The 15300-nt window shown below is 33.5% G+C and overlaps 1 protein-coding gene across 2 annotated transcripts in view; it reads right to left on the bottom strand.

The window, feature by feature from the left end:
• LOC129919405 (uncharacterized) overlaps positions 1 to 15180 on the bottom strand; it is a 194577-nt gene extending 179397 nt beyond the window's left edge. The window contains exon 1 of one of the 2 annotated variants that reach the window (XM_056000271.1): positions 12310 to 15180. In XM_056000271.1, the coding sequence (XP_055856246.1) occupies positions 12310 to 12653 (344 nt within the window). In that variant the 5' untranslated portion in view covers positions 12654 to 15180. The remainder of the gene's footprint in view (positions 1 to 12309) is intronic. The other variant, XM_056000270.1, reaches the window with a different exon arrangement.
• Between the last annotated feature and the right edge of the window lie 120 nt (positions 15181 to 15300).

Below are 15300 nucleotides of genomic sequence, written 5' to 3'. Positions count from 1 at the left end.
ATGTACTTCAAGATCTATCACCATAACAAGTTTCCATAATTTTTATGATCTCTTAGTTAGTGAGTTAGTGAGCCATGCAGTAACGGCCATATTATTAACTAGTTTAAAAAAAACATCTGGATGTAAAGAAATTGAAATGTCAAAAATAAATCCAAATCTATGATATTCACAGAGAAAAAAATAGTCATTTTAAACTATTTTTTAACTATTTTCATAGTTAAACTCGGGATAACTATTTTGGATTTGGATTTATTTTTGACATTTTTACATCAAGATGCATTTTTTAAACTAGTGAATAATATGGCCGTTACTGTTTTTGCAATTTTTGAAGATCTATTTTAAAGAAACTACTACTTGATTTTAGATTGACAAATAAACGAGTTTCAAATGTTTGACATTATTGAAATAGAAGTTAGAAGGGTTGCAACGATATGTATGTACCTACGCCCCTGGTGAGAATGAGTTGTGGTCTCTAGAGTAATAATGACTATTTTGTTTTCAACAAACTACCATGGGATATAAACGAAAACAAATGATATAAATGCTACCTTAAACTGTTTGGTGGGAAGGCACTTCGCACCAACAAGGCTAAATGTGACTTAATCCTGTATATTGTCATATTAATTATGGTTAAATCAAGTAAGCTATTATTTTGTTAAATATTATCCAATTTTAGATTTATTATTTCACTTTTCCAACGTGACTAAGCGAAAGAATACACGCAACTGGGATTTTTTCCCATTGAAAAAAACAACTTTATTTTTTTGATTTTCTAACATTAAGTGGAAAAAGGGGATGGAAAGATGCAAAGTTATTACTTCATTCATGCAAATGATACTCTAAATGAAGGTCTTTGGAAATCCAATAAAAGGTTTAAACAATTGAAAACCGTATCTAGTCCGGTGATAGATTTTCACATCGGAAGTCCCTTTGTTGTTTTCGTTCGAAAATTGTGAAAAAGAAATAGAAAAGTTGAATTTTTCGAAATGAATATCAACACAATCATTTTCGTTACTTTTCTTGCGTTTTTTGCAGCGAATTTCTTCAAAACATCCGCTGAATTCAACTCAAAATTATTAAATTTTGTCAAAAATCTACACAAAACCGAGCAATTTGATAGCGTTTTTCTTTTCAAACCATCATTTCCACATCAAGATCATTTCTTCACTGATTTCGACGACGAGTTCATCCAAGCTGTTTCATCTTCACTTTATATTCCACTGATTTTGTCAACTGAAGAGTCATCATTTTACTTAAAAGGCGAATTCAATGAAAATCTTCTAACTCTAGTTCAATATGAATCAAATAGTTTATTTCTTCAGCAACTGGTGGAACATCTTCAACATCTTCGATTCTGTAAAACCATATTTTTAATCAAAAGTTCTTCAAGAAATGATAAGGAACTGAGGACAATCTTCGATTTCTGTTGGGAAAATCGAATGATAAATGTTGTTGCAGTTTTTCAAGATTTCTCAACCACATCCACATGTTACAGATACAGCAATTTTGGAAATTTTGTTATTGAAGAATTCATCTGCAACAAGAAGCACGTTGATGTTTTTCCAGATCGAATGAGAAATCTAAAAGGCTTTGTGTTACCATTTACTTTTGCAGAATCTGATCAAATCGCTTTAATACCTAAAGATGATATGCAGATTGGTGGTTACATTGGACATACATTCACTTCCTTCGCTAAGAGACATAACGCTAGATTGAATTTAAATATTTCAGAACCATACGTTTATTTTGAACCACTTATTTTAAACGGATCAATTGAGTTATTAGCTCAGGGTACTATACCCATAGCAGTAAGTCAAATTCATATGTTCTCATATCCTTATTCAATAACTGATTACAGTGTTATCCTGCCGATAGAGGCAAAGATACCCATTTATAAATTATTTTCCTATGTTTTTTATTGGGATGCCTTTCTTTTAGCAATTGTTGTATTGATTTTGCTCACTGCCACTCTTGCAGTAACAGCAAAGTTATTTGGATTACCTTGTACCTGGTTCTTCGCAATTGATTGCTTTCGCGGAATGCTTGGACAGTCAATCAATGAATCGCCAAAAGCTTCTTACAGTACAAAAATCATCTATTCGTGTATTTTTTTCTTGGGTATCATGGTGGCAACTTCATACGATGCATTTCTGCAGTCATTGATGACGGAGCCACCAAGGGAAAATGTAATACGATCTTTCGATGATCTGAAATTAACCCCTATGAAAATACTCCTTCCACAAGAGGTTATCGATACATATTTGGAGGAACTGAGACCAGATATATGGGAAAAGTATTCAAGTGTATTTGAAGAAGAAGACTTTGAAATTGAAGACGAAGAATATTTTTTCGGGAATGCTTTTACAGAAACTAGTGACGTTTGGAAGAGTTTTGAGTATCAGCAAAAGTTCTTCAACGGACAACGGTTTCGCTGGTCAGACGAATTGATTTTGTTTAAAAATCAATTATTGGGCATTTTTATGAATGAAAATTCGATTTATAAAAAAGCTATTAACATTCATCTTTTAGAAACAATTTCAAGTGGATTAATGGATTACTGGGTTAAGATTGGTTATTTCGAAGTACGCGTTGTTGATAAATTAGAAAAGTTAGATATTATTAGATTGGAAGCAGAATCATCAGCAATGAAAGTTGAAGACTTAAAGTGGATTTGGTCGCTTATGGGATTGGCTTGGATGGTTGCTAGTTTGTGTTTTGTTGGAGAAATTTGTATTTTTCAATTTAAAAAATTTACAAAATTTTTTATCTAAACTAATTCATTTTTCTTAATACTTTACTTTCAGCCATAAACAAGGTTTGGTCGAGTTAATATTTTTTTAATATTTAAGAATACATAATTATAATATATTGAGTTAATAATAAAGATTATAATGGAAATCATTAAATTGTTTTTTCTTAAAAATAATGAATGATTTAAATTGCTATACAGAATATAATAACTTTGTAGACACGCCTTCACGGAAGAGTACGATAATATTTTATCCAAAAGTTAGACAAATAAATTGGGAGAAAATCAGCTGACATCTGCCGCCAATTTTTTGTCATCCAATTTAAAAAAAAATCTGTTGGTTGGAAGGCTTTAGAGACCAAGAAATTGGTAGACTCACTGGAAGACAATTTTCTTCACAGATGACGGAGAATATAGAACTTAATTTAGAAGTTGAATTGAGACGGAAACAAAATCGTATGGGAGAGGATCTATTCTCTCCGCCCAAGTAACAATTTGGCTTGCATAAGGTCCATTTTTTTTTTCGATTCGACAAGCTATAGTTTTTATAGGTTTAGTTTAAGGCTTGATTACGCAGGTCAACCATTTTGGAAAGAAAGGAGGTCTCCTTAAAACTACCTAGAAGTGTTTAGAGGAAGCCTTGTAAATTTTAGTTAAAGAAGTCCTTTTAAGACCTTTTAGAACCGTTCTAAGGAAGCCTCGTATTTTAAAGTGACAGAAGGCCAAGAGTCTCTTTGAAGTATGCAATGTTATTATCTTTAAAGTATGCAATGTTTTTCCCCTGTAAGTATGCAAAGTTTTTATCCTGCAGATATACAATGTTTGTAACGCATTAAAAAAAAAACATTGCATTTCAAATTTCAATGTGAGGTTTCAATTAGCTCCCTATTTTCCACTCATCTTTAATATTCGACCATTGTGTACTGGTAATGTGCTGGCTTGGTTGCAGAGGTACGTGGGATCGATTCCTGGCCGGGCCATGCGAAAATAAAAAAATGTATTCTTTTTCAATTAAGATAATATTCTCATCATTTCAGAACAACAGAAAAAGCAGTGGAATATCCAAAATAGAAGAAAAAACAAAATAGAAAAATAAATAAAATAAAATAAAATAAAAAGCAGAAAATGCAAAACAGAAAAAATCAAAAGAAAATAAATATAATGAAATAAAATTCAATAAATTCTTCTTTTTTTATGCATAAATTCAACATCTTATAATAACTTCTATAAGGCCTTATAACAACATCCTACGCAAGGAATCCGGTTTGTGCATTAGATAAACCCTCTGCAGGAAGACCTCCGTAAGGCCATATAAAACAGTTTGTCACAAGCTATTAGCTTGTGGATTACCTGCGAAGGAAAGTCCTATACAATTTCAGTAAAATGCGATTTGTATTTAGCTTGCATTGACCCTTAAGAAAGCTAAATTGTTACTTGGGCGTTTAGCTTGGAAAAAAAATTATTAAAAATTCAATTTACAATGACGTGCTATTAGGTAATAGCCAATAAATGTTTCCTTTATTTTAGTTTTAAATAAAGCTGTTTTAAGGAATAGTGCTTGAAAAATTTATTTCCAATTCAATTTCCTTCAAACTACTAATTATGTCCTTTAATAGTGCTTCTTTTTTTTCCGTATAGGTGCAAAGGTTAAGACACCAGAGCTGAGAATGTCTTATCTAAAGCTTAAAAAAGAATTAAATTCAAATTTCACAAGCAATTTAACAAAAATTACAAAAATGACAAAAAAAAAAGAAATAATGAACCCGAAATACAGTAATACAGTAAATAAAGTAACAGAAACACCTTAATTGCACACATTTAAAACAGCTTTTTTTTGTTTTCCCAGAGCCTTGTCCCTTCTTCTGTCTTTACAAACTGTACAAAGTAACAAAGCTTTTGAAAAACCTTAATCATTCTTTTTCGTTTAAAAAACCCTGTCATTGCCACTCGTTCATTCACTTATGGTCACACATGATGAGCATTTACAAGGTTAAACAGCCTAAAGAGGGTAACTCATCCGTTTAACAATAGACCAACTCTCGACAATAACATTCAAAAGAATCCATCCAGAGTACCAGTTAGCAGCTCCCATCAGAGACTGATGCTTGGCTAGTTTCCTTTTCTATTTACTTTTTCTTCTCCCGTCATCGTCTATACAGTCGCCCGTTCTCATTTTAAGGATACATATCCCATCGTATTGGTTTTAAGTCTGAAGACGAAGGGCAGGCAAAAAAGAAGCCATTTAAAAAAAAAAAAAAAAAATGTTCCAGATATAATGTTGCAGCAGTGAGTCAATGGCAACTAGACTATTGTATTAGCAAACCACTCACTCCGCATTTCAATCAAATCGATGATGGTGTCTACCAGATTGTTTATCTGAATCACTTCGGCTGTTTTTAAAGAGAATTTTATGAGCCATTTCCCATTGCAACTATATAAGTATGACAGTCTACTCGTTTATAGGAAATTCCTCTTTGGAATGTTGCCAAAGTTTTAAGGATAATCCATTTTCTCGGCTGGAATATTTAGAAGAACAAAATAAAAAACAAAAAACGAAAGGTGATTCATCACTTTCGGTTTTGCTTCTGAAATGAGATATACATCTTGTATGATGATAAAGGTTCTCTGGCTGCCAACATTGGATATATAAAAAAATTAATGAGTAAGCTTATATGCAGCACTGAAAAGACTATATATGGTGAAGGTGATATGTCATAATGTTTACCTGCCCCCAATTTAAACACCGACACCATATCGGTTAGCAAACGACACTATGCCCAAATGCACACGGAGCAGCACACTCTCTCTCTCTCTACTCCTGAGTCCACTTCAATCGAATTTCTTGCTCTACCACTCCCAGTTTCAGCTATAGGTAGGTACTATGGTGCTTTTTAATGTGCTCAAGTCATGGTCCATGGCACGTATATGCGCCTGTACATTTATCAAGGTAGGAATATGTAGATTGTACAGTAGAAACTCTCTAAGAAGGATTTCAATGATAAGGGATGCAAGATGCAACCATTCGGCTCCTTCTCGAAAAAAAATTAAAATTGAAAATCATTTTTTGACCGCCGAATCACAAAAAACTACGCCGTATCCTATACGGCTATTGTTCAGCGGTGGTTCGTCGATGGTTCGGCGCTCAAAAACTGGATTTCATTCCTTCTTACAGTTGGCGCACCATACATCAACCTAAATTTTCTTTTTTCCCACATTGTTCTCGTTCGCGGTTCTCTTTGGACTTCACGCACACATAAGGAGCCGTCAGTAAGTGGCAGCGTGACCGAAATGTTGGCAGTTTCAGCAATGAATGTGGTTAATTCCTAATACACCCGGTGGCTCGTTGGCAGGATTTTAAGTAGACCTAGGCGATATCAAAAGAATTGCTCAGTTCTACAAAGTTATTTAGTTGATTTCCCCAGCGCCTTCTACTTTACGTCAATTGTGAAGTGAAGTCTCTTGAGCACCTATCAAGAGTTCTTAATATCCTCAAGGAATTGTCAGTTTCCATTTAAAATGATGATCATCTTTGTTGTCTGGTTGTTGAATATCACGCTGAGTTTTCTTCATTTGCTGATGTTGGTTGCTTAGCTGTTGGCGGCTAGATGGATACTTGTGAATGTTTTGCTGTTCAGTGATTTCTGGGGGTGTTGTGGTTTAATGCCTTGCAATAATCCGTAGTGATGCTTTTTTTTTTTGTTGCCGTGGCTTCTTTTGCGGATTTCTTAGTTCTCTTTCGAAGGGATTCCCCAACGTTTTTCAGACTGGAATCAGAGTCACAACTGTCCCATTCTACATTGCCCCAGACTTTTCGATTAGGTACGTAAAAAATTTAGGAATCTGAATCAACACAATTAATCGGGACTTATACAGCAACAACATACTAAAATCTAAGACTTCCTCATGAACCAACAATAGCATCCAAAAATAACGAAAAGTATACCTTGAAGGTGCTTTCAACGAGTTTTTAAAATTCAAACAATTTGCGCTGCAATGGTTGTACCCCTCTTTTCTTCTTCTTAAGGCTAAACATATGAGGTTTGTTGGGTTGACCTTAAAAAGCGTCAGGCGTCAGTAGACCTCCCGGTTTGGAATTCTTCCAAATCTGAGGTCAACGGAATGTTGGTCTCGTTGCATTTACAAAAGTTTTTGGGCCTGCCTTACCAAACGGTATCGGAACGCAGCCGTCCCTGAAATCGCTGGAGTGACCCCTATCGATTTCCTAGCGACGGAAAGGAAATATACGTTCACGCAGAAAGGCCTTTCTCTACTGGATCGGCAAAACGAGGAGTCAAGTCTGCCAGTACAGGCCGGCTTGCTTGGTGAATACTTTATATAAAGAAGTATTTAGAACGCAGGTGTATAAGGAGCGGCTAAGCTACACTAATTTGTTCTCAAGTCCCGGCAGAAGACAACGATGACCTAACCAGCCAGTAGGAATGCATAACATACACGAAAACACCAGCAACAAAGGATTCAAGCTGATAGATTTTACAATAGTTTGAATTATTACCATTTAAAGTAAAGCACTTCGGTTTCAACAATTTAATATTATGAAGGAGACTTGGTGGCCTCCAGGGTCCCCGGACAATTTATCGAACACAATTCTTCGAATAACTAGCCCAAATTCCCAAAAAATGTATCGATATACTTTGGGCACCTAGAATCGCCTATAAAATCTTTTGCCAAAGACCGCAGACCCAAAAACGTAACTTGGTACAATGTAGTATGGTCGATGCAATCGAGTATCAGTAGCATTTGATCGACAAGGACGCTCGAATGAACCAAATTACGTTAGGCCACTGGGCGATTGTATCGATCACACACGATAGTATTAAGTTACATGCTGATCAATATGCTTTCAAATCTAACAAATCAAGAAAACACTCTGCTTGGACTTTTATAAACCATTTAATAAATCAATAGCCATAAATCTATCGGCATGTTTTGGTTCGTGTATAAAAATTTGTAAAGAAACTGAAAATGACACCCCTGCTACGTTTTGTATATTTCGAAAATAAATTAGAAATAGACGAAAGCTTTAAATCCGATGGAAGATAGTCGATGTACAGTGAGATCTTTTAGATACTAACAAGGACTATCAGCAATTAGTGATTTTACTGTATATGCATTTTCGACTATCATTAGTAATGAGACCAAAAAGTGGTGCGGCATCAGGAAAATAGTGGGTGTGTTTTGTTTATTTGCTTTTGCTTAGAGTTCTCTGGGTGCAGATTAAAGGACTTTCAGGCAATTACGGCCACAGAACCTTTTGGTTAATAGTACTTGTATATGTATGTTGTAGGTATTTTTTTTTATAGGATATGAAACCGACACTATAGAGTACAAATTTAATAATATTGAGGCCAGGGGTAAAGTTATTTTTAAAATTTAACATACAAGTCGAAATTTTACCTAAACTCAAGTAAAAAAAAAATGGGGGTGTTTTTAATGTGCCTGTTTTTATTCATTAAATTGTTCAATGATACCGACAAGGACAAAGAATTAATTAAAGTAACTTTTTTCTCCCAAATAAATTGAATTCTCAACTCAAACAGTATATCAAAATACTTTTGTGTAAAATACATCCATCCAAAATACAAAGTAAAGAGTTATTGAGAAAATTAGCTCAAAACCCAGGCAGTTGACTAGTGCCAATAATTTTTGACAAAAAAAAATGTATTATTACCACCATAAGGGTGGTCGTAAAATGTTATATGAGAGGAGAAAAATAAATGGCCAAAAAACAAATTGAAGGAAAAGGGGTGGGTGGGCGAAAAAGTGAGACTGGAGTCAAAAATCGTGGTTTTTTACAATTTCTGACAAAAGTTGACTTCCTACCTTAAATAATAAAAGTTGGTAATAGAGTCGTTTAAAAAAAAAATAATTTTTTAGACATGCATACCTTTTTCTAAAAAAAAAAAAGTTGGTACGCCATTTTTAAGAAAATATTATTCAACAAATAAAAACGAAGTTTCAAAAAAATTCATCAACCCGTTTTCAAAAAATTGATTTTCCAAAAAAAAATTTTGAAATATTTTTTTGAAAATCCAAAAATGTGGTTTTTGAAAATTTTATGAAGTTTGGTTGAAGTCTGCTTTGTCGTTTACGAGAATAAAAAAAAAACGTTGTATGGCAGGTACCGTTGATAAGGTTAAAAAAATATTTTTTTATTGCAAAAGAAGACTCATATGTGTAACACTAAACAGAAAAATTTTAATCAAAATCGTTAGAGCCGTTTTTGAAATAAATTAACTTTTCTATTTCCGTAATATGACATACCGTTAGTTGTAGTCTTAAAAAAAAATTCAATTTGTCCTCTAGCGGGTCTCCCTAAAACTGTTAACTACCAAGTTTGAAGAAAATCGCTCCAATAGTTTAGGCTGTAGCTCGAGGTACTTACAGACCCACTTTTGTTAACTTCTCCATTATCTTTAGTGTTGGTTTTGATTAAAACCTCAAATTTTTTATGATACGAAACTAATACTTGCCTATACAGCAAGTAAAAAAGTGGATGTGGCAGTCCTACTTCCAAACCGACTATTTAAACGGCCCAGTGTGAGCACAAATACTTCAAACTGACTAAACTAGACACTAGAGCAGTTTTACAAAATAATTCATTAAATGGACTTTATTGGAAATTCACCGACAAAAATACGCTCCTGGCTTTTCAAACATGAAAATCTTAGCACTGTAGGTGTTGCCGTTGTATTCAAAAATATTGTTTTATGATTAAGGCCGTGTGTGAATTGCGTTAAATAGTTAAATTCGTGTTAAATTTTTGACACTATTGAGGTGAACAAAAAAATTTCCAAAAACAAATTTATTGTTTAAAATTTTTTTTGCCTTTTTTCTGCCATGATACTCCTTTTTAATAAAAAAAAAAAAAACAAAACAAAACCATCTACAAAAAAAATTTAACTCAAATTTAACCAGGTCTCAGAGCCCAGTAAATTTTTAACAGCTGAAAATGAAGGTTGTGGGTTCGAGCCCTACCTTAGGCAGCATTCTTTTCATAATCCCCCAGCTTGGAAGCCACCCGTGGGACTATATGAGATAATAATCATCTTATTCTCAATTCACTGTACCAACAAAAAATCTTTCCTATCTTTCTATTCCTTCTAACTAGTGCCGTGCAGTTGCATTTAAAAGACCTTAGGTCTTACAGGCATATAGTTAAATTATTAAAAAAAAAAAAATTTATTCACCTCAATAGTGTCAAAAATTTACACTAATTTAACTATTTAACGCAATTCACACACGGCCTAAAAACTACTTTTTATTCCATAGAAGTTAAAGCAGTTTTATTTACCGGCACCGTGTTTAAAAAAACATCAAAATCGGAGCTGTTCATCGCGGTTCCAAAATGTTGCCTTTTTATTTTATTTACGGCCAATTTCTTCACATCAGTCCTAAGTCAGCCTAGTACCCGGTCTAACTAGACCAGGTCCTAGCACTAGTACTCGGTCCTAACGAAAAGTTAGTACCTGAGCATTTCTTCACATTTATAGGACCTGACCTAAAACCACAAAGCAGTACTAAGAATTAATACGTCTAAACTGGTCTAACTGTCATTTTGACAATATTTTGATGTTTGAAATAATTTATTTTGATATTTAAAGGAATTGAACAAAACAAATTTAGACAAAAAGTAAAAAATAATAAAAAGAATATTGAAAAAATAAAAAAAAAAAAATGTGGCTAAACTTAACAAGAAGCCAAGAAGCAAAAGAAATTTGATTTTTTATCAAGAACTTTCAGTCAAGAATGAATTGATGAGTGAAGAAATGTATGATTTGGTAAACAGAAAATGCAGAGATACAGGTCCCCAAAAACGACAAAAGTGTCATTCAAGTACTCGAGGTATAAACGGATCTCCGACCTTTATGCAGCAAAGCCATTAGGTTGGTGTCAGTTTCAAAAAAAAACATACTATATATTTTTATAAAAACTAAAATTTAAGAAAAACATGTCCTGTGTCTTTTTTACTACATTACGGGAAAAATTTTATCCTGATTTATAGGCAAGTTCGAGGTAGTCGTAGGCTTCTGCTTTTTATGTCTTATTGTTATTTACTCGTAAGTGGCTTGCAGCTCAGTCGGACGTCGAGGAATGCTAATGCAGAACGTCTAAATAAAGACCATTTTTCTTGACTTGGTTGTCGATTTTGGAAAGATCGAACAAAATGGAAATATTTTTTTGGTACTTGTTCATGAAAAAGTGTTCTTTTGTCCATTGTTCCCGTTTCGGCATTGCATTTCTCATTTCAGGTGTTTATGGTAAATTAAAAAAAAAAATAATTCAATAAAATTTTAATCACATGTTGAGCGAAAACCAAGAAATTAAAAAATCTGTCAGATATCTGTAAAAAAGAATGAAATCGATTGCATTTATTCAAGTACTAAGCGCTAGACTACCGATTTTGAGGTCCTAACTTATAACGAGTCCTAACTAATACTCGGTACCAATTTGACAGTACTAGGGCTTAGGACTTTTGTGAAGAAATCACTTGGTACCGATTTGAGTACTAACGATTGGTATAATAACCAGGTCCTAGCTGATTTTGAGGAGCTAGCTAGTACCGAGTCCTAACTAGTACTGGGTCCTAAATTGACAGTTCTAAGGCTTAGTACCTGAGTCAAGAAATGAGTTGATACCGATTTGAGTACTAACTTTAGGACTAGGACCAGTACTAGCGTTAGGACTCTGAAGAAATTGGCCGTTAGTTACTCCACTGCTAAAATTAAGAGATCTGTTGTCAGCTCTCGGTCTCAAGCCTAAAACTTATTAAACTATAGCTTTACCATTACAGCAAAATTGCTTTTTTTAAATGATCTATCAAAAATTTTTTTTTAAAATTTAAAATTTTCCCTACCCGTGGGAGGATGGGTCGGGCCTGTTATAGTATTTATTATAAAACCAATTATATAACTAACGCCAATGATCCTTTGTGACTTCCATAAGAATTTGTCAATGAATTAAGACATGATTTGAAATATAATTTAGAGACAGTGCTGCCGAAAGCACTGCTAAAGTACTATTGTACCATTTGTGATAATACTTCTCATTTTTCTCTTCGTTTTGATTGTCGTTTGCTTCATACAGTTTTAATCAACCAGTTCATTTTTCTGAAGTAGATGTATGAATTCTGGATAGCAACCTCTATCGTTGTAATCTCAGTCTCTTGTCAAAGATTGAGGAAATGGAATTCTTAACTATCCACCCTATATTTTCTGAAAATAAGTCCTTTCTCTCCTTTCTCTATATAATTAAGGGTTTGAAAAAAAAAATTATTTTGCCAGAGTTTTTCGTATGGATTTTTATTTAAAATCGGTATTGGTACAGAACTTATGTAATTCATGACCTGTGGGGATTAACAAATTTATTTATGCTCATTTCAATAAAGTGTAAACGAACCTTTATATTCTAAACTCTATTTCATACTAATTTTTTCTTAAATGAGTAGGTTTATGAAACTTTCTTCTAAAATTTTTTATCTTTTACGATTTTGAACATCATGCATTAAAAATTTAAAATCAAAAAACTTTTTCTTAACTTACGTGTCTCCACTACGTCGAGGACGGCTCTTCCTCCTTCGACGACGTCGCCTCTCTGACGACGCTGTGCTATTCAATAAAACATGTTGGCTAAGGGACTTTTGTTGATTTGGAGTAATCACTGTCTGCGATTGGACTCCACTTGCTGCCAGCCGGCGTCCAGTTGCCGTACTTGAAGGCAGATTTCCAGTGCCAGCGCTGCTGCTACAATTATTGGCAACCGCTACCACAATCTGTCCTTCGCCAAAGCCCGCCGACGAGGTTGTGTCTGTAGACTGAATTGTGGCCGTAGACTTGGAGGTTCGCCCAGTGAAACTGTGATTGACTTTGCGCCACATTCGTTCCATTTTGTGTTTTTTATCGGTTTGCTTTCGATTTTGTAAAGATTTTATTTGAATTTAATTTGAATTTTTTTTTTTAATATTTATTTAAAAGGCTACTGAACTACAAAGAGCTCTAGGAACAAGGTTTACATTAATTTTAAAGTTACAACTCAGTTCGTCGTCGTTTTATTATTTTCGTTCATAAGTTCGTTTATTTCGGTGGTGGTGGTATTGATGGTGGTAGTGTGGTCTTGATGATGGAGTAGATACTTTTCTTTATCCAAATGAAAAAGCAGAAAAAAAATGTTGTTGTTTTTGTAGTTGTCGTTGTCGTAGTTCTTAAGAACACACATTTGGGTTGCGATGAGCACGTATGAAACCAGGATAATCCTCACTTCTTCACTTTATCTTTTTCATTCTTTCAAGTTTTTCTTTTTTGTATTTTCCAAAGAGATGATACTAGTACAATATCAGATAGATAGATACTTTCTCCTTGTACCTCTGTACTCGTATTTATTTTTTCCCTACACAAATCACGGTTCAAAAATATAAAAGAAAGGATTTCACTGAAAAAAAATCCACCAGCCACCCCCTCACACTGAGAGGTACACACTACCCTTCCTCAGTGTGATTTCGACATGGGGTAGGATGTAATTTTCGTTTGAAGGAAGAGTATAATCTCGCCGGAGATATAGAAATTAATTTTTTACACACACCAATTTTTGCAAAAAAGCATTGAATTTTCACACTTTTCTTAATGGTTTTCACTTCAGAAATCAATGCAAATTGATTTTGAAAAAGAATTGAAACTTTTTTAGGGGATTTTAGAAGGAAAAATCCATAGATTTCGGCACGTATTTTCCGGAAAATTTCAAACGGGAAATGACAAAAATTTCTTTCGGTCGTCTAATTCGAATAACTCGATAATATAGAGAGAAGAGTTGGATTATATCAAGATGGAAACATATCTCATGCTCATGGAGAGAGCTTTTTCAATGTACATACTTTTTTTTTGTGGGAGAAACGTTATTATTTCCACCACCTGTCAGCGATAATGACTCCGTATGCAGGATAAAATTCCCAAGTCATTCATAAAAAAAAAGAATAACTGAGTTTCTTTCTGAAGGATATTAGAGGCATGCGCGTTAGAGAGTTTTGAAGTTCATTTTTGAAACTTGACGAAGAAATGTAAAAGTTTGTTGTAAAAATACGATTTCGATTGGTTCATGAAATGGATTATTTTCTTTTTTTTTAATAAAAAGTTTCTATAAGTTTTTTGTTGAAAGCCTTAAACACCTTTTTAAGGAGCACTACAGATTTACAACTTTCGTTTGTACCCATCACTAAAGACTGTTGGCATTGGAGATACCAATTTACAAATTATTTCAAATTTTATCATACAAATAAGGGCAATACCAATGTTAACAGACCACCACCTTCGCGCCGTTTAAAAATAAGCTGAAGCACAGTTTCTATATTTTGAGTTGAATCAGTCATTGTAGACTGAATTAACACTACATAAAATGGCAAAATCATTAACTCGCAAACGGAAACAGTATTGTTGAGGTGGGTTTTTCACCTCTCGTTTGGATCCTCTTGGTCAACTTAATTTCCCAAATTTTACAAATCAGTGCATCAACGTTATTCTAGTCCTTGTTGATGAGTGATGACATAGTTGTTCTGATATTGGGTAAGTTTCTTACCACCATTGGAATACGCTCTTAAAGTAATATCTTCTTGGGCAGCTCGATATTTCATTTTAATGCATTCTTCAGAAATCTGAAAATACAAAAGAGTACCCTTAACTTAATTTGTTTTTGAACTTAAATAAATTATTGTCTTTTAAAAACTTTGTAAAAAGCCGTAATTTGTCATTCTTATTAATTAGTCCAATCAATTGAAACTTAAAATCGCCAAATTCGAAACTTTGGTCCAAATTTTGATTTGGCAACACTGCTTCAGCTCTCATGTGTGTTTTACGTGAAAACTGTTTACTCAAGATATTTTTATTTGCCTAGAAACTAGAACTTAAACATCCTGAGTTTTACCCGAATAAAAATTACACTTTCCCTAGTGTAGAGTGGATTCCTTGTTCGCCTTCATAATTAACGTGAAAAAAACGATCAAGTTCTTCGCATTTCATTTGAAAGATACGTATGTATGTAATTTAGAAAAAGTGGAATTTCGCTCAAAACTCACGATGAGGAAAATATGTTTGAAATTTTTCCAGGTGGAATCTTCTTAACCTGGAACTAATTGTAAGAAAAAGAAAAAACGGAAAATTTCATTTAAAGTAATTTCTTAATCCGAATTCTGCGCTCAAGCTTATACATATTTGAAAAATTCCTCTTTTTCTTTAAATCACCCCTATAAAATGGCATATAATCTTTTTCCTCTTTTTGTGACCTTTATAAATAAATTCTAGATAAGAAAAGACCTATAGCCCACACAGCATTAAAATTTGTTAAAACAATATTGCATACATCAAAGTTGAAAACAAAAAAAATAAATAATCATGGTCCTTTCATAGCAAACGTTAATGGACAAAATTACAAATGTTTGCTTTGAAAGGTTAATGACCAAAATATTTACTATACAAATTTGGTCCTGATTAAGAGATGGTTTTAGATGGTTTGAAGAATTTTTGATTTACAACTTCAGCTTCATGCAC

Source organism: Episyrphus balteatus, chromosome 4 (genome assembly GCF_945859705.1).
Source record: "Episyrphus balteatus chromosome 4, idEpiBalt1.1, whole genome shotgun sequence".
In the NCBI taxonomy this organism is placed as follows: domain Eukaryota; kingdom Metazoa; phylum Arthropoda; class Insecta; order Diptera; family Syrphidae; genus Episyrphus; species Episyrphus balteatus.
The sequence above is the reverse complement of the archived record's forward strand: the minus strand, read 5'-3'. Positions and strand labels throughout refer to the sequence as shown.